General features: G+C 34.1%; 1 protein-coding gene across 5 annotated transcripts in view; it reads left to right on the top strand.

Annotated features, from left to right (window-relative positions):
• The window catches only part of MAGT1 (magnesium transporter 1), a 66,624-nt gene extending 49,277 nt beyond the window's left edge, over nucleotides 1–17,347 (top strand). The window contains exons 8-11 of one of the 5 annotated variants that reach the window (XR_013992987.1): nucleotides 11,372–11,446; nucleotides 13,786–13,876; nucleotides 15,296–15,367; nucleotides 16,901–17,347. Coding sequence is in view for 1 of the 5 variants with exons in the window: in XM_081043758.1 (XP_080899884.1) it covers nucleotides 11,372–11,446; nucleotides 13,786–13,876; nucleotides 15,296–15,311 (182 nt within the window). In the remaining 4 variants the exon portion in view is untranslated. Of the gene's footprint in view, nucleotides 1–11,371; nucleotides 11,447–13,785; nucleotides 13,877–15,295 lie in introns of all 5 variants that reach the window. The other 4 variants (XR_013992988.1, XR_013992989.1, XR_013992990.1 and 1 more) reach the window with 4 other exon arrangements.
• Nucleotides 17,348–19,524: the final 2,177 nt, after the last annotated feature.

Genomic DNA, 19,524 nt, shown 5'->3' on the forward strand with positions numbered 1-19,524 from the left:
ATATACAAGCCCTCAGCTAATCTCATAATTAATGGTGAAAAACTGAAGCCCTTTACTCTTCATTGAGGAACACCACCGGGCTGTCCCCTATAACCTCTGCTTTTCAACATTGTGTTGGAAATCCTTGCCAGAGCAATCAGACAAGAGAAATAAAAGGCATCCAAATTGTGAATGAAGAAGTTAAATTATCAGTCTTTACAGATGACAAGATGCTCTATATAAAAAACCCTAGAGACTCCACCAAAAATCTATTAAACAATCAACGAATACAGTCAAGTTGCCAGCTACAAAGTGAACGTACAAAAGTCCATTGCATTCCTATCTACTAAAAATGAAATCTCAGAAAAAGAAATACAAGAAAGAATTCCTTTTGCAAAAGCAGCAAAAAGTATAAAATACCTAGGAATAAACTTAACCAAGGATGTGAAAGACCGATATGCTGAAAACTACAAGACATTTTTTATAATTTATTGGGGTGACAATTGTTAGTAAAATTACATAGATTTCAGGTGTACAATTCCGTATTACATCATCTATAAATCCCATTGGGTTATCACCACCCATACTCTGCTTTCCTTCCATCACCAGTATTTGATCCCCCTTACCCTCATCCCCTACCCCCCAACCCCCTTACCCTCTGGTAACCACTCAACTATTGTCTGTGGCTAAGAGTTTTTGTTTCTCATTTCTTTTTTTTCTTTTGTTGTTTTTGGTTTATATACCACATATCCGTGAAATCATATGGTTCCCTGCTTTTTCTGTCTGATTTATTTCCCTTAGCATTATACTCTCAAGATCCACCAATGTTGTCACAAATGTTCCTATATCATCTTTTCTTACCTCTGAATAGTATTCCACTGTGTATATGTACTACAACTTCTTTTTCCATCATGTGTCGAAGGACATTTTGGTTGTTTCCATGTTGGAGCACACATATTTTTAGGTATAAATGTTTTCAGATTTTTTGAGTAGATACCGAGGAGAAGGATTGCTGGGTAATATGCTAATTCTATTTGTAATTTTTTGAGGAACTTCCACACTGCCTTCCATAACTGCTTCAGCAGTCTGCATTCCCACCAACTGTGTATGAGGGTTCCTTTTTCTCCACAGCTTCTACAACACTTGTTACTATTTGTCTTCTTCATGATAGCCATTCTGACTGGGGTGAAGTGATATCTCATTCTGGTTTTTATATGCATTTCTCTGATGATTAGTGATATTGAGCATTTTTTCATATGTCTATTTTCCATTTGTATGTCCTTTTTGGAGAAATGTCTCTTCAGGTCGTCTGCCCATTTTTCAATTGGGTTGTTTTTTTTTTTCGTTCTTGAGTTGCCATGTGTTCCTTGTATATTTTGGATATTAGCACCTTATCAAAGGCACTATTTGCAAAAATCTCCCATTCAGCTGGTTGCCTCTTTATTTTGTTGATGGTTTCTTGTGATGTGCAGAAACTTTTAAGTTTCATATAGTCCCATTAGTTTATTTCAGCTTTTACTTACCCTGCCTTTGGAGTCAAATTCATAAAATGCTCTTTGAAACCCAGGTCCGTAAGTTTAATACCTATGTTTTCTGCTATGCAGTTTATCGTATCAGGTCTTATGCTTAAGTCTTTGATCCATTTTGAATTAATTTTGGTACATGGTGACAGTTGGCAGTCCAGTTTCATTCTTTTGCAAGTGGCTATCCAATTTTCCCAGCACCGATTATTGAAGAGGCTCTTTTTCCTCCATTGTATGTTTTTAACTTCTTTGTCAAAAATTGTCTGTCCATATTTATATGGTTTTATTTCTGGGTTCTCAATTCTATTCCATTGTTCTATGTGTCTGTTTTTATGCCAATACCTTGCTGTTTTGATTATTGTAGTCCTGTACTACAAGCTAAAGTCAGAAAGTGTGATACTTCCACTATTGTTCTTTTTTCTTAAGATATCTTTGACTATTCGGGGACTTTTGTGGTTCCAAACAAATCTGATGATTTTTTGTTCTATTTCTTTAAAGAATGCCATTGGGATTTTGATAGGGATTGCATTAAATCTCTATATTGCTTTGGGAAATATGGCCATTTTAACTACGTTGATTCTTCCGATCCATGAGCACGGGATGTCATTCCATTTCTCTGTGTCTTGTTCAGTTTCTTTCAAAAATGTCTTATAGTTTTCAGCATATAGATCCTTCACATCCTTGGTTAAGTTTATTCCTAGGAATTTTATTCTTTTTGCTGAAATTGCAAAGGGAATTGTTTTTTGTATTTCTATTTCTGAGATTTCATTGTTAGTATATAGGAATGCAATGGACTTTTGTACGTTGATTTTGTAGCCTGCAACTTTACTGTATTCGTCGATTGTTTCTAATAGGTTTATGGTGGGGTTTTTAGGGTTTCTCTATATATAGCATCATATCATCTGGAAAAAGTGACAACTTAACTTTTCAATTCCCTATTTGGATGCGTGTTATTTCTTTCTCTAGCCTGATTGGTAAGGCAAGGACTTCCAACACTATGTTGAAAAGCAGAGGTTATAGGGTACAGCACTGTCGTGTTCCTGAACGTAGAGCAAAGGACTTCAGTGTTTTACCATTAATTATGAGGTTAGCTGAGGGCTTGTCATATATGGCCTTTATTATGTTAAAGTAATTTCTTTCAATACCTATTTTATTGTTTTAATCATAAATGGATGTTGTATCTTGTCAAATGCTTTTTCTGCATTAATTGTTAGAATCATATGATTTTTATCCTTTATTTTGTTTATGTGATGTATCACACTGATGGATTTCCGGATGTTGAACCATCCTTGTACCCCTGGGTTGAATCCCACTTGGTCGTGATGAATAATCTTTTTAGTGCATTATTGTATTCGACTTGCTGGAATTTTGTTTAGGATTTTTGCATCTGTATTCATCAGAGATATTAGTCTGTAGTTTTCTTTTTTGTGTGTTGTCCTTACCAGGTTTTGGTATCAGGGTAATGTTGGCCTTATAAAATGAGTTAGGGAGTACTGTCTCTTCTTCAATTTTTTAGCAGAGTTTGTGCAGGATTGGTTTTAGATCCTCTTTGAAGGGTTGTTAGAATTCACTACTGACACCATGTGGTCCCAGACTTTTGCTTTGAGAAGGTTTTGGATGGCTGATTCAATTTCTTTACTGGTGATTGGTCTGTTTAGATCTTCCAGTTCTTCATGGTTCAGCCTTGGAAGGCTATATATTTCTAAGAACTTGTCCATTTCTTCTAGGTTATTGAATGTGGTGGCATATGTCCTTCATAATATTCTTGAAAGATCCTTTGTATTTCTGTGCTGTCTGTGATAAATTCCCATTTCTCATTTCTGAGTTTGTTAACTAGTGTCTTGTTTCTTTTTATCTTAGTGAGTCTAGCCAAGGTGTTCTCAAGTTTGTTCATCTTTTCAAAGAACCAGCTCTTTGTCACATTAACTGTTGTCTTTTTGTTCTCTATTTCATTTAGTTCTGCTCTGATTTTTGTTATTTCCTTTCTTCTGCTGACCTTGGGTTTTGCTTGTTCTTCTTTTTCTAGTTTTTTTAAGCTGTAACATGAGGTTATTTAATTGGGATTTTTCTTGTTTCTTGAGATAGGCCTGTAATGATATAAATTTCCCTCTTAAAACTGCTTTCGCGGCATCCCAAAAATTTTGGTAGGATGTATTTTCATTGTCATTTGTTTCTATGTATCTTTTGAGCTCTCCTCTAATTTCTTCTTTGACCCAGTCGTTCTTTAAAAGTATGTTGTTTAATCTCCATGTATTTGTGTTTTTTCCTGCTTTCTTTTTGCAGTTGATATCCAATTTCAAAGCCTTGTGATCAGAGAATATGCTTGGTATGATTTCAATCTTCTTAAATTTGCTGAGGCTGATTTTGTGTCCCAATATATGGTCTATCCTTGAGAATGTTCCATGTACACTAGAAAAGAATGTATAGTCTGATGTTTTAGGATGAAGTGCTCTATATATGTCAATTATGTGCATTTCATCTAATGTGTCATTTAGGAATGCTGTTTCGTAATTAATTTTCTATTTGTATGACCTATCCACAGCTGTTGAGGAATTTAAGTCCCGTAGTATAATTGTGTTTTGGTCTCCCTTTTGTTCTGTTAGTAGTTGTTTGGTATATTTTGTTGCTCCCTGATTGAGGGCATAAATATTGATGACTGTTATGTCTTGTTGTTGTATAGTCCCCTTTACCATTATGAAATGTCCATCTTTGTCTCTTGTTACTTTTTTCACCTGAAGTCTGTTTCATCTGATATCAGTATCGCTACACCTGATTTTCTCTGGATACCATTTGATTGGAGTGTCAATTTCCACCCTTTCACTTTGAGTCTATGCTTGTCCTTGTAGCTGAGATGTGTCTTTTCGAGACAGCATATGGTTGGGTTTAGTTTTTTGATGAAATCTGCTACTCTGTCCCTTTTTATTGGTGAGTTCTGTCCATTTACATTTAAGGTGATTATTGATATGTGAGGATTTCCTGTCAATCTATCTTTAGTTTCTGGTAAGGTTGTGTCTGCATTATTTCTTTGCCTTTTTGTTGTTGTCTGTTATTTCTGTGTGTTGGTATTCTATGATGTTTCCCTCTTTTTCTTCTTTTATTACAGTATATATTTGAGTTCTGGATTTTTTTTGAGTGGTTACACTTAAGTTTATGAAAAAGAAAGTTTGGTGTTTACAGTATTCCATTTTCTTCAGTACGCTTATTTTTTCTATTCCCATATTCTGGTTGAGGCCTTTATTCTCCCCTTTTTTGTGTTTTGGTTGCCAAAAATTGTCCCTGTTGATGGTGGTTGAATAACCTCCTTTAGTATTTCTTGTAGTGCAGGTCGTGTATTAGAAAATTCCCTTAGCTTCTGAATGTCTGGAAAGGTCTTTATTCCTCCTCCATATATAAAGGATATCTTTGCTGGATATATTATTCTTGGCTCATAATTTCTCTCTTTCAATAGTTTCCATATTTGGTTCCACTCCGTCCTGGCTTGTAGAGTTTCTGCTGAGAAATATGATGATAATCTAATGGGCTTTCTTTTGTGGGTTGCCGTCTTTTCCCTGGCTGCTTTGAGGATTCTTTCTTTGTCGTTGATTTTAGACAGCTTCAATACAATGTGCCTTGGAGAAGGCCCGGTTGGATTGAGGTAATTAGGTATTCTCTGTGCTTCTTGGATTCGAGGATCCAATTCTGTCTGCAGATTTGGGAAGTTCTCATCAACAATTTGTTTGAATATATTCTCTGTGCCATTCTCTCTTTCTTTTCCTTCTGGTACGCCCATTTTTCTTATATTGCTCTTTCTGATGGAGTCAGAAAGTTCTTATAGAGTTCTTTCATTTCTTTCAAGTCTCAAGTCTGTTTCTTCTTCCATTTGTGTAATTTCCAGATTTCTATCTTCGATGTCACTGATTTTTTCTTCCATCTGATCAACTCTAATAACTGAGCTGGTTATTCCATTTTTAATTTCTTCTATTGAGTTCTTAATCTCCAGAAATTCTGTTTGGTTCTTCTTTAGGACTTCAGTCTCTTTCGTAAAATTCTCATGTTGTTCTTTGATTGTGTTTCTGAGTTCATTAAAGTGCCTTTCTGTGTTTTCTTGCATCTTGTTGAGGTTTTTCAGAACTGCAATCTTCAATTCTCTGTCATTTATATCACATATTTCCATATCTTTATATTCCTTTTTTGGAGACTTTTTACTTTCTTTCTGAACTGTCTCCTTGCCTTGGTTATTGATGGAATTACTGATTTATTATTTCTCTTCCTAGACATCTATAGGAGTGCGTTTTGCAACAGGTTGAGAGGAAGAGGTCTTTCTTTTGTTTTCCAGTACTTGTTGGTAGAATGTTTTATTTTGTCTCCAACTGCAGCCTTCATTTCTCTCTCTCACGGTATTGCTATGTTTTCTTTGCACTACTCCAGCTTCTCACACAATGGGGGAATTCTTTGGGAGACGGGCTTCTCCTCTGTTAGTAGTCTGCCTGGGCCACAGGGTGCAGTGTTCGTGTGGTTCCGCGGAAAGATTTTGAAGTCCCAAAGCTCTTCCTGTACCAGATTCAGAGCCCGTATGTTTCAGCAGTTCTATTTACTCCTCAGTGTTCCGCCCAGATAGGTGGGGCCAGGGTCCTGGTGAGTTTTGAGAGGTGGCCCAGAGCAATGGCTGTGACCAGCACTACAGCCGGTCTTGGTTCCACATCTCTCTCCCCTTTGCTGGAACTACTTGGGCTGCGAATCTGTGTCTGCTGTCCACAGTTCTCAGAAGAGCAAATATTCTGTTCTTTTTATCTGACACTGCTACTGTTCCACATCTACCACCGGGCAGATGGGGGTGGAACAAGCTATGGGTGGGCGGGGACGGGCTAGCTAGTCTCAGTGCCTACGATTTTCGTTCTCTGCTCAGCAGTGAGAGTTTAAACCACCGTTTTCAGCCTTCTTTTCTCAGTCTTTGCTCCGAGGTCTCTGCTGTGAGCGTTGGGTTCAGCCGTATTATATGCTGCCCCCTCAGCCCTGTGGGCCGTAATCGGAACCCTAGCAGTCCGAGTTCTTCCCTCTCTCGCATCTGCAGTAGTTCCGGGATGCAGCGAGTTCAGAGCACTGAGCTCTGGCTGTGTCCTGTGTCCGTGCAGCTCCATCTCTGCACTTCTCCGTTCCCTCCTCCCCTACTTGCGCGATTCACCCACCTTTAGGTGAATTAAGTAGTGGGCCTCTTCATCTTGCCTGTCTGCTGTGCAGGGAGTTATTTGTGGAGTTATAGTTGTTCGATTAGTTGTAAATTTCACGGGAAATTTACAGAGGCTCACCTTACACCGCCATTTTGATGACGTCTCTTTTTTTTTTTTTTTTAGATTCCACATATAAGAGAGCTCATATGTTATTTGTCTTTCTCTATCCGACTTATTTCAAAATTTACCTTGAAAATGTTCGTTTATGGATTGGTGGAATAACAAATTATTGTACCTTGGAAAATTTTTAGTTTCTAGAAATGGTCTCAGTTATTTCCACTTTAATATTGAGCAGTAAGGGGCCGGCCCACTTTCTCAGGCGGTTGGAATTCTGTGCTTCTAACACTGTAAGGTTGCCCATTCGATTCCCACATGGGCCAGTGGACTCTCAACCACAAGTTTGCCTGTTCGATTCCTCAACTCCCTCAAGGGATGGTGGGCTGCGCCTCCTGCAACTAAGATCATACATGACACCTTGAGCTGAGCTGCCGCTGAGCTCCTTGGCAGCTCAGTTGGTAGGAGCGCGTCCTCTCATCCTCAAGGTTGCTTGTTTCGACCTTGCGCACCACCGCAAGGGATGGTGGGCCTTGGCCCTTGCAATCAACAATGGCAACTGGACCTGGAGCTGAGCTGCACCCTCCACAACTAAGATTGAAAGGACAACAACTTTACTTGGAGAAAAGTCCTGGAAGTACACACTGTTCCCCAGTAAAGTTCTGTTCCCCTTCATCAATAAAATCTTAAAAATAAACACACCAGTGATTAAAAGAAAAATTGAACAGTCCTGCAAAAGGGCAGTTAAAATTGTAGCATGTTAATCAACTGATTTGTAGTTTGTCGGTGTTTTTAGCTTTGTTCTAAATTTTTAAATATAATTATATAATTTTTAAAAAATTGCAATTTTTGTTTTTCCTTCTGCCTAAAGGTTAAACATTATCTTAAGGTTTCACATACATTTGGAACATATTGTTAGCTTTTCGGAATATAGAATTTCTTGTAAATTTGGTTAATGGAATGCAAAACAGGAATTTTTTTTCCAGGGTGTTATCTTTTCCCCTATTTTGTTTTTGTTTTTTTGGTGGTGGTTGGGAAGGTAATATTGTCTTAGGAATTATCTTGTTAAATGCTCTGGATGCATGATTTATCGAAGGAGCTTATAGTACTGAGACAAACAGACGTGTACAGATTTCAAGATGGCACCTGAAGTAGTGTGTACTAGTTAGGATGGGGAGATAATTAATAAAGCTATTTAACATTGTTAGAGGTAGGGAACTTCTCAGAAGACTTAAAACTCCCTTTTTTTAGTAAATGCAAAGCCCACAGACTAAAAACTCAAAATTTGATAAGAATTTTGATTAAAATGTTGGTAAGAATTAATATAATGAGACTGCTAAGTCATAGCTATGATTTTGGAAAGTATCCACATATTGATCATTTTTTAATATTCTTCAGTTTATTGCAGGACTAATAAAGCAAACTATATGAGGAGTTGCCTGATCCAAGCAACTTTTAAAATTATGTTTTAAACTTTGTTATTTGAAGTATTGTATTTATGCATAAAAGTTCACAATTCATTAGTGTACAATTTGATGAATTTTCACAAAGTGAACACAACTGTGTAACTAGCACCCATATGAAGAAATGAAACTACTCACAGCCCAGAGCATCCCCCAACTCATCACCCCTCTTCATTGTTAGCTTCCTGCGCAAAGGTAATTACTCTCCTGACTGCTAACACCATACATTAGTTTTACCTATTTTTTAACTTTGCATAAATGGAATCATACATTAAGTATATTTAAATTTAAAAAATAAAGTAGCCCCTATCCCAAGGCATCATATCAGCAAGGCCTGTCTATGTAACTACAGATTGATGTTGAACTCAAACTTTTTTTTATTGTCTTTAGCTGTCTGCTAGTGATGTTAGTCATAATAATAGTTATACTTGAAAAAATAATAAAATAATAAAACATAAAGTAGCAATATGGAAAAATTTTACTGATAATCTAAAACCCTAATATTAAAATCTGTATTTATTTTTGCATGTTTTCTTTTAGTCTTTGCTCATATGTATCTTTTGGGGAGAAGAGTTCCCTTTTTTTTAATTATACATGTAACTTTGCATGTAGTTTGGTTTCTTAATGTGTTAAAAGCATCTTCTATATCATTGTATGGTCTTTATAGTTATAAACATGCGTGAGAATAACAAAGAAATAAGAAAATACAAGCAAGAAAAGGAAAAATAGTTATTCTTAATGTTTATATAATGGATATTTCGTAATTCAATTCTATTGTTGAACATGCAAAGAATGTTTTCTTAGAGATAAAAATAATTTGGCATATGTCCAAATTCCCAGAAGTAAGATTTGAAACAAAGTGTATAAATCTTTGCTCGTGATGTTTTGTCCAAATTGTTTTCCAGAATGGTTTTGCTGAAAAAAAAAAAAAAAGAGGAGGAAGGTTTGCTTCCAAAACACGTAGGTACTCAGATATCCCTGACAAGTCCTAACCATCATTATGTAGTCTTACTTTTGTAAACTTCTTATTTAATATGCAATGAAATTGTAGGTCATTGTTTAAATCTGCCTTGGACATTAATAATCAAGGTAATTGAAACATTTTCCCACAATATTGTAATTATGCTTCATTTTATGCAAATAACTTTACCTTCATTGTATATTAATGTACTTTAATTCTACTGGCTCTTTGAATAGACTAGTTCTTGTGGGTTATAGAATACCACCTCCTCTATTTTCTATTCACTTCTCCCAGAGTGACATTTAATCATGATTATGAGTATGTAATTATTATTTATTTCATTGTTTGTATACCCCACTAGAGAGCAAACTTGTACAAAGGAAGGGTCTATATTTCGTTTAACTTTGTAACTCCAACAACTAATAGTGCCTGCCATATAGTAGGCAGTGTTAGTAAAAGTTTAAAGAATCCATAAATGAAATGAAACAACATATATGGAAGTGCATCATAGCTGTTGATAGCTGAGAACAGCAGACAGAAACCTTGGTGATATGTTGAAACATGGAAAGCTCATTCAAAGAAAAAGCATATAGGCCATGATACAAAAATAAACTGTTGCAAAAACAAAAGTCTCAATTAATCAGAGTACCCTGTAACCAAAGACTATAGAAATGATCAGTCTTTACATGTTCTTAGATATAAAGAACTTCAGTAAGAAAAAAATAATCTCTGGAGAAGAGACGTGGCTAAGCAACTAAAAACATGATGAATGGGCATCATCCCTAACAAGAGGCTAATTGAAGAGAGGGTGCAAGATTGTAATGAAGGGATGAATAGACAACTTATAAAGCCAATTATAATTTTGGGCTTTATGTGAACACTTGTGTTTCCCATTTTCTTTAATTACACCCACATGTAGCATATAATGTGCATGTGTGTATGAATAATTAGGGAATTTTTACCTGTTGTTTGTATTCACCAAATTGCATGGTGAATCTGTTTTTGTTGTTGTTAATTTTATTGGGGAATATTGGGGAACAGTGTGTTTCTCCAGGGCCCATCAGCTCCAAGTCATTGTCCCTCAATCTAGTTGTAGAGGGTGCAGCTTACTGGCTCATGGGAATCGAACCGGCAACCCTGTTCTTCAGAGCTCACGCTCTGACCAACTGAGCTATCTAGACGCCTGAATCTGTCTTTTTAAAAAAAGAAAATCTCTTCATTGTTGATTTCTTAAAAGCAATGTTTATAGCGCACTCCAAGAATGCCACACAGCAGTGATTTGCTGCTCTTAGTCAGAGTATGTCAGGAAGCAAAACAAAAAACTTTTAGATGGTTAATGGTTTTTTGGTTAATGGTTAATTTCTCTGAAATTTCTGTAAAGGCAATCATCACCATTTAAATCTTTGTTTCAGAGCAGTAAACATTTCAGAAATGTATTAAGTACCTACCCAAGAATCTCTCTTTTCTACTAGAATGCATTCTGGTTACTTTAAAATTTGATTTTGCTTATTTTATCATTCAGCCATGCCACGTATTACCTATTTGCTTGAGTAGGTCTATTTTGTATTTATGCAGCTTTTATATTAAGCTGAATAAAAATGAGGTCATGGCATGTGGGATTTTCTTTTTTTTAAAATTAGAATAGGACAAAAATAGTTTAATAGTAATTTGTAGTTTAAAGTTTAATTGTTGAAATTCTGGAAATATTTTTAGAAGATTTTTCACATTAAAATTAGTTGCTATTAAAAAAGTTGCTATTCTCTAGAAGATGTATATTTCAAGTATATTTTTGGGGGGAGGGTGTTTGAAATAATCAAAATACCTTTTTAATATTTTAAGATGTGTATGAGATTGGAGCAAAAGTTGGAAGACTGTCCAGGAAGGTTATTTCAAAGTACAATTTCAGGAAAAACTCTTCATCTATAATTTATAGTGGGACATTTGTTTAAAATACTAATTTTTATTTGTACAAATGAAATCATTTTCCAACCTTATTTTTATTATATCTTTATAGTAAATAATTGTCATGCTAAATAGACACAAGATTACTTATTTACAATATTTTGTAATTAAAAGTTGTAGGTTTATATATGTATACTAATTTTCTTTATGAAAGACTAAGAATATTAAAGTGGTGTATGTCTTTTGTGTCTGTGTGAATTTTCCTTAAACAATTCTTCTAAGATGGTGGGGTTACCTTAGGGATGGTGCTTTTATGTGAAGCTGCTACATCTGACATGGATATTGGAAAGCGAAAGAGTAAGTCATATCATATACCAAAATGTAACAATTCTGCCCTTAATACAGAAAAAAGAATGTCCTCTTTATCACTTTCCCCTTGGTTTAAGTATGTTATTTTAGCTTTTTACTATTATAAAAGGAATATTTGTTTATTACAGAAAATGTGGGGGGAAATGGAAGTATGAAACATTTGGAGGGAGGGTTACCCATTTTTCCACCATTAAAAAACTTTTAATTTTAACATTGTAATATAGTTCTTTCCATTGATAAAACACATCTTAAAACTGTAGTATAATATTTTGAATCTTGTACTCCCCCTTTTTAACTGGAGTTAAATAATTCCCTAGTAAATGTTTTCCTCTACATAATTTTAAATTTATATTCTATATTGTAATTTACTTAACCACTCTGATTATAAGCACTTAGTCGTTTTCATTATAATACATTCAGTGACCATCGTGGTATATTAACCTTTATCCACATCTTATATTAATTTCTTAGGGTACATGCTTAGAAGTATTAATAGAATGACTGTATGATCCTGTATATGAGTACTTTCAATTCTCTTGATGTTTTAAACTGATGATGCCAGATTCTTTCCCCAAATGTCATAATAATTTAGATTTCTACTAGTGATATTTATAAATGCTTGTTTCACTGTAACTTTATCAGCATTAGATAACGTCATTAAAGTGTGTGTGTTTGTTGTCTAATCAGATAAGGTGGAAATGTTATATTATTTTGTATTTCTTTGGTTATCAGTGAAGTTGAATATTTTTCCTAAATGTTTATTAGCTGTTTGTACTTTTCCTTCTGTAAATGTCTTTTTGTCTTTTGCCATGTACCCATTAGTTTTAGTCCTTTTCCTGTTAGTTTGCATGGACATTTTATATATTAGAATATTCAAACATTAGAATTTGTTTCAAACAAATGCTAACAATGTAATTTTATATTACTTTCATGAAATCTGTCAGTTTTCCTTTTATGATTAAAAAGTTAAATGTCATCAAAATTAACCTAGCTAAATAAAGTCCGTTTACTTTTTCTTCTAGAAAAAAGATGATGACATTGGATTTCAGATTTGAGAGATACTTATTTTCCTGACTTAAAGTGAATTTTTACATATTAGAAAAACATAACGCATCAATTTTTATTCAGTCAATATACATCCTTTAATTGCCTGACTTTTGAAAAATTGCCTATTTCAGTGTTCATTATTAGGAAAAGGCTATCTGGGTACCACACTGCTGGCATGAATTTAAATTGTAAAACGTTTTGGGAACATTAAAATAATCACAATTTGATCTAAGATTCTAACCAAATGAAATTAATAATAATAATAATAAACATTTATTTAACACTATATATCAAGAACTGCCCTAAGTACTTTAGATACGTGAAAAAAAGAATACAAACATACACAGAGTAATATTGTTTATATACATGTATATATGCATTTAATTAGAAAAAGAGACTTTTCTACAATGAGCATGCATTAATACTCAGAAAAAAAATATGTTTAAAGGTTACATTTTAGCCCCTAATGCATGAAAATTGAAAAGGGGAAAAGAATTGCTCCCTTAACATAACAAAATTCAAATTTGTTTTTAGTATTTACCAATAAGTATATTTCCCTAGAGCTTCCACTGTGGTAGCACACACGCTTTCCCACATCCTTACCTTTATGCTTCTTAGCCAGTCTTAGTCCAGGGACTCAGAGTCTCAGGTTATGGGAATCATACTTGAGCATTGTAGGGTCAGTATCTAGAGTTAAGGTCATTAACTGCTATGCTAAACCACAACATATGAGATTAATGGAGAGAGCTATGAATTTAGGGGTAGGAATCAGGTTTTTTCCTTCTCATTCAAATGAGGAATCCCATGTTGAATGAATTCCTCATATAGGCACTGAAGTTACCTGTGCATGAATAAAGTATTTTCAAGTGAGGCTGTCACAATGATGTTATCAGATGTCTTTAAGTTAATATTTATCAATAATACAATAAGGCTACTTTTAAGGGTTTAAAGGAAGTTTAATGAGTGATTTTCTTGTCAGTAGTAAAACTTTGTAACTAAATTCTTGACTGTCATGGCTTTAAAGGAATTCATTATTTCGTACAATTAAATTGCACAGCTATGGTATATAAACGAAGCTACTCTATTATATTGTAATGGAACAAATTAAAGGTGAAGGCAGACTCCTTAGGATATAAGAATGGGGATGAAAATTGTTGGAAAGTTGAGATTTACCAGTAAGTTATAGCCCTTGTTTTTCTTGGAAGTGTAGACTAAATTTATGCCCTGGTCATTTATTATGCATAACATGCTCATTTTACTTTCCTTTTGTTCTTCTGCAGTAATGTGTGTGGCTGGTATTGGACTCGTTGTATTATTCTTCAGTTGGATGCTCTCTATTTTCAGATCTAAATATCATGGATATCCATATAGGTATGATTATTTTTCATTTATATGGTGGTTACCTATATTTATAATGAGTAGAGTTGATGTTGCTTTATAATATTTTCTGTTTTTGCTTTACCTCTGGACTATCCCAGTTTCTAAAGCAAAGAGATAGGCTTTAATTTAATTTAGGCATGTTTTATATAAAAATTAATTTAAGATAATTATGAGATAATGGACAATAGTATGTGATTTCTCAGGAACATCATTCAGTGTTACTCTGACATCACTTAATCTAGAAATCTCTAAAACACATAATAATTAGAACATTTTATATCATATCTACTCACACAGTTCCCTGTCTGCAGACTCTACTTCCTCGAGGAGGAAATTATTCTTTAAATGTTTTTTAAAGCTTCTCACCTCTACTTTTCAATGATCTTTAGATGGCATAAACAGAACATTTGATTAAAACCCAGTTTGTAGAAAACATAGCAAAGAATGTTTAAGGTGTCTAATTGGCTTGAAATGTTCATAGAGATTTCTAAGGCTCAAAGAGGAAATTACTCTCCTGCTTATAAGTTCTTGATTTTACTCTATTAATAGCCATGAGAAATGTATCTACATAATGGGGGGGTGTTGTGAGTTCGTTTTATAATCTGAGTACCAGTTACTATAATTTCTATTCTTTTAATACAACATTGTCCTGTTGTATAAAGAATTATAAACACTACAGGTAAAGTATATTAAGTGATATTTTTGAGACACAAATTCATTCTACATATTTTTAACACAAGTTTTAGTAGATAATTTTGAACTCCCTGGTTAATCCATTATATTGTTACATTCCTAGATGCCTTTTGATCAATGAACAACATACATTACGCTTCTTTCGCATATTTTCCTGCAAATTTAATTTAAGATCAAAACCTTCTAGAACTTTAATTCTTGACTTTCTAATCTTCCAACTTTATACTTTTATTCTGTGTAAGTGTATTTTAAAATATTTTCTCCTGTAGAGTACTAACTGGGATGCAAGGGTAGTTTTGCTGGGACTTTTTTTTTTAATTTATTGGGGTGACAATTGTTAGTAAAATTACATAGATGTCAGGTGTACAATTCTGTATTACATCAGCTATAAATCCCATAGTGTGTTTACCACCCAGAGTCAGTTCTCCTTCCATCACCTATTATTTGATGTTGGGACTTCTATTACTTGATCACCATGGTTAATTCAATTTTTAATTGGTGTTCACAGGAGATATTTTAACTTGAAGTTATGTCTATTTCCTTTTCTCCTAAGCCTACCTTAGTCACTCGGGGTTTCTCATTTTTTGTTATTAATACTCAAAGTTTATTATACATGCACCCAAACATTCTTTGATCTGTTAAAATCAAGATGTTTATTGGAAATAAAGCCTGCTTTTCTTTCAGAGACTAATAGATGGGTATATATTTTTGTTGCAGCTTTCTGATGAGCTAAAAAGGATCCCAGAGATATGTAGACACTGGAGTAATAGAAATTGAAAAATGAAAAAGGTGTGTGTGTGTGAAAAGAAGAATGCAATTTGTGTATTTTGTATTACCTCTTTTTTTCAAGTGATTTAAATAGTTAATCATTTAACCAAAGAAGATGTGTAGTGCCTTAACAGCAATTTCCTGTCAAAATCATGAAGTATTTGAGTACAATTCTCCTCTTTACTTTCCCTTCCTAGTGAATTTTATGGAACATTTAATTTAGTAGTATTAAATATAAAAATTTTAAAACTACTACTTCATTTTAATTAGGACAAGATTCAAAACTGCTTTATTAGTTCATTATCTTTTTCCAAAGGTGGGGGTCAGAAAGTCCTGACCGCGTGTTCCTGTGTATGCCTGTTACAGAAAACTTCATCAGGAATCCATTCTTAGCTTTTCCTTTTTGGCATGGATGTGTATTCTTTACACATCTTTCCTTTGGGACAGAGAAATCGTATTATGTGGTCTTATGAAAATGGAACATCATTTTTCGGGGTATATGTCTATCTTTTAGAAAAGAAAACTAGCCAATCCTCTTCCAACGTCTTTCCTACTGAAATACAGTGCTAGCTATGCTGCTTGGTGGCTGTAGATATTAAAAAGTGACTCTAAATACAGGATTATGATTTCTGGATGAGTATGGTGGTAACTACCTTGTATTTGGAAAGATTTCAGGTTCATTCTGTCTCCCTAGTTTTATTTAAGGCAGGTCACTCTATAATGAAAATGTAACTTAGTGCTAAAATCATTGTAACTTAGAAATAGTCTAAAATGTTTCTGCAAATTAGAGATTGTCACTTACTTCATTTGTACCTAAAGAAAAAAAAATAGGCGCATCTGGTTAAGTTGATTTCTTTATTACAGTTACAACATATTTCAATAACCCTTGTGATTAGGAGAAGGATTTCCTTAGATTGGGGGAAAAAATATGAAATACTGAGTTGTTGCCTGTGAATAGAAAGCAAATGTTTCTTGAAAGCTGTTCTGTTTTTGCTATTATTTTAGCTTTCATTCTCCTCTCACTTCAAGTGGAGAAACAATGTAAACATTTGAATAGGCTTTGAGTCTTGTCTTTCTGTCAGTGGAAATAACCATATGTGCTAACCAAATTTCTGTGAAGAATGAAAGTTGATGGTTAACATTAGATCTAGCTGATCTAGCTATAACCTCCCCCATAGTTATGAAGAGTATTCTGAAATGCCACTATTATAGAAATATAAGAATTATGATTGTGAAAAAATTAAGTCTTCGAATTATTGAATTAAAATAATACTGTGACTGCCTTGCTACTATTTGCCACCTAATAACTCTTCCATGTGATCTAAGAAGTCTTATATAATAGAGGTTTGCAGAAAGAGATGGATATAATTGTCTAAGAAGAAATGTTTTATGTGTGTGTTTTTTTTGGTTTGTTTTTTTTTTTTGTTAGTAGGTTGCCGGGTGACAAGATGGATGACCTTTTTAACTCTTTAATGAAGCCACTTTTTGTTAATTACTCCCTTGTAAATTGTGTGATTCTGGATTCCTAATCTGCTGTTCTTGTACTTGTCTCAGGCCAAATAAATTCATGCTGTGATTCTTATGAGACTTGTACGAAGATACCCTGATTTGTATACTGATAAGAGGAATACTACTGCCATGTAATCTGTATAGCTCCAGATAATTTGCCATGAGCATTGAAAGAATGACAGTTGTTTGCATTTATTTTGTCTCCCTTAAGAGCACATTTTTCTGTAAGAACAAAAGTTGCATTCTGGCTAAAATCCGTAGAAAGAAGATTTACTGCACTTAGAATAAATAATGTTACCTTTGTGGAAAATCTGAAATTAACTTTCATCTGAAGTACCTTAAGTAGATTCTTAATTTACTTTTCCAGTAATGGTTTAAATATTTTTGTTACACATTTTAAAAATACTATTCAAAATGATGCATTGTAATGGTAAAGATTACCAAATGTCTGGCTTTTTGCTTTTTGACCATATCAATAAACTTTTACAATCTAAATTCTGAGTTTTCGATTAACATCTAAAGAGGGGTGGATTTAAAACACTAAACTAGAATTGTAATATTAGGATATTCCATTTTGAAATTATAGTTAAATTTCTTATTGTCCTCATGACAGTGAATTCGATAAGCCAATTCTTTACGTCATCCTTCAATGATGCTGTCACACACGAGGTTAGTCAAAACAGCCAAGATAAGTAGGGTAATACCCTTTTGGTACTATATAATTAATTTGAAACAGTTATCCAAACAGATTACCAAGTTACATGAGACTGGAAAGGAAGTAAAGAGTATGGCTTTTAAATAGCTTTTAGTCCTTACTCTGTTTCTGTCTAGGTATGTAAGCATAGGAAGTCACTTGAAATATCTCTGGACCTATTTCTTTATTCTAATGAAAGTGCAGTGGACTAAATCATCTTAGTGTTCCTTCCAGCACTACTGTTCTTTGATGCAAAATATTAAAGATGTATTTAAATTTTGAATAGATATAATTTGTGATATTCAGGTTTGGTGTTAAATTAAATCAATTGAAATGTAGGATTTTTTGTAGTCAGATTTCTGAGGAAGTTGTGAGATGCTTGTGGAGGACATTATAGTTGCAAATTATTTAAAAATATGCTTTAAAATAAACCTTTTAGAAATGATACCTTTGGAACCAATATGTTAATATCAGATGTTGATTTAAATGGCTTCTGCCAAAATGTAAGCAAGGATTAGATCAACAACTGTAATAGTATGTTAATATAGAAAGTTAAAGCCAAGGGGACCTTCATATCATTTAATCAGCCCCTTCATTTTGACTGCTAAAGAAAACCTGCCCTAGAGAGGTGAAGCAATTTGCTGAAAGTTATTTCAAGAACATGCCTACAGGTGTCCCATTTTACTGCAAAGTCCCTATGGATTAGGTTTCACTTGGAGATACAAATTATTCCCTGGAGGTGTAGAAACTATAGTTAATCTACCTTTATTGCTTCCTGACATCTAGATTGCTGTGAAAAGGGTCCTAATGAGAGAGGTTTGACCCGGGAGGGACTGATGCAGACTTCAGAAGAAGTGAGAAGTTTCTGGAAGACTCCCTTTAATCTGCAGAAATGAAATTTAGGTAGGGAGACAGAAAGGTTTTTATTCATAAAGGAGGCGGGAACAATAGCGTAGAGATTACTCTTCAGAATTTTGTGTCTATAAATTCCTTTCACTCTGTTCTCAACTTTTTCTGGGTGTAATTAGGGGAAAAAATACCAATGACAGGCAGTCATAAGAGAAATGCAAATCAAAACACAATGAGATACCACCTCATACCCATTAGGATGGCTACTATAAAAAAAAAAAAAAGCAGGAAATAAGTGTTGGCAAGGATGCAGAGAAATTGGAACCTTTGTGTACTGTTGCGTGGTGGGAATGCAAAATGGTATAGCTGCTATGGAAGATAGTGTGGCAATTTCTCAAAAAATTAAAAATAGAATTACTGTATGATCCCGCAATTCCACTTCTGGATACATATCTAAAAGAATTAGAAGCCGAATCTTAAAGAGATATTTGGACACCTTCGTTCATAGCAACATTATTCACAATAGCCGAAAACTAGAACCAACCAAGTGTTCATTGATGGGTAAAATAGAATAAATGTGGTATATGCATACGATAGGATATTATTCAGCCTTAAAAAGGAAGGAAATTCTGACATGCTATAACATGGATGAACCTTGTTAGGACATTATGCTAAGTGAAATAAGCCAACCACAAAAAGACAAACATTATGATTCTACTTATATGAGGTACCTACAACAGTCAAATTCATAGAGACAAAAAAGAATGGTGTTTGCTAGGGACTGTTGGAAGGAGTAATAGAGAGTAATTGTTCAGTGGATATAGAGTTCCAGGTTTGCAAGACAGAAAGAATTCTGGAGGTTGGTTGAAAAACTGAACTTAACACTACTGAACTGTACATTTAAAATTGTAAAGATGGTAAATTTTATGTATATTTTAACCACAATTCAAAATTAAATGCTAATGCCTCAGCCTCAACCCCACATTGGCATATCCTCACTAACACCAGTTTGTATTTGATCATTGTCCTGAAAATCTGAGTACAGCTAAGTAGAGGATGACTCTTAGAAATGTTGAAGCATGGTCTTCAGGCTCTTTTGGGTGACAATTTAAGGACATTCAGATAA

Source organism: Rhinolophus hipposideros, assembly GCF_964194185.1.
Source record: "Rhinolophus hipposideros genome assembly, chromosome: X".
NCBI lineage: Eukaryota > Metazoa > Chordata > Mammalia > Chiroptera > Rhinolophidae > Rhinolophus > Rhinolophus hipposideros.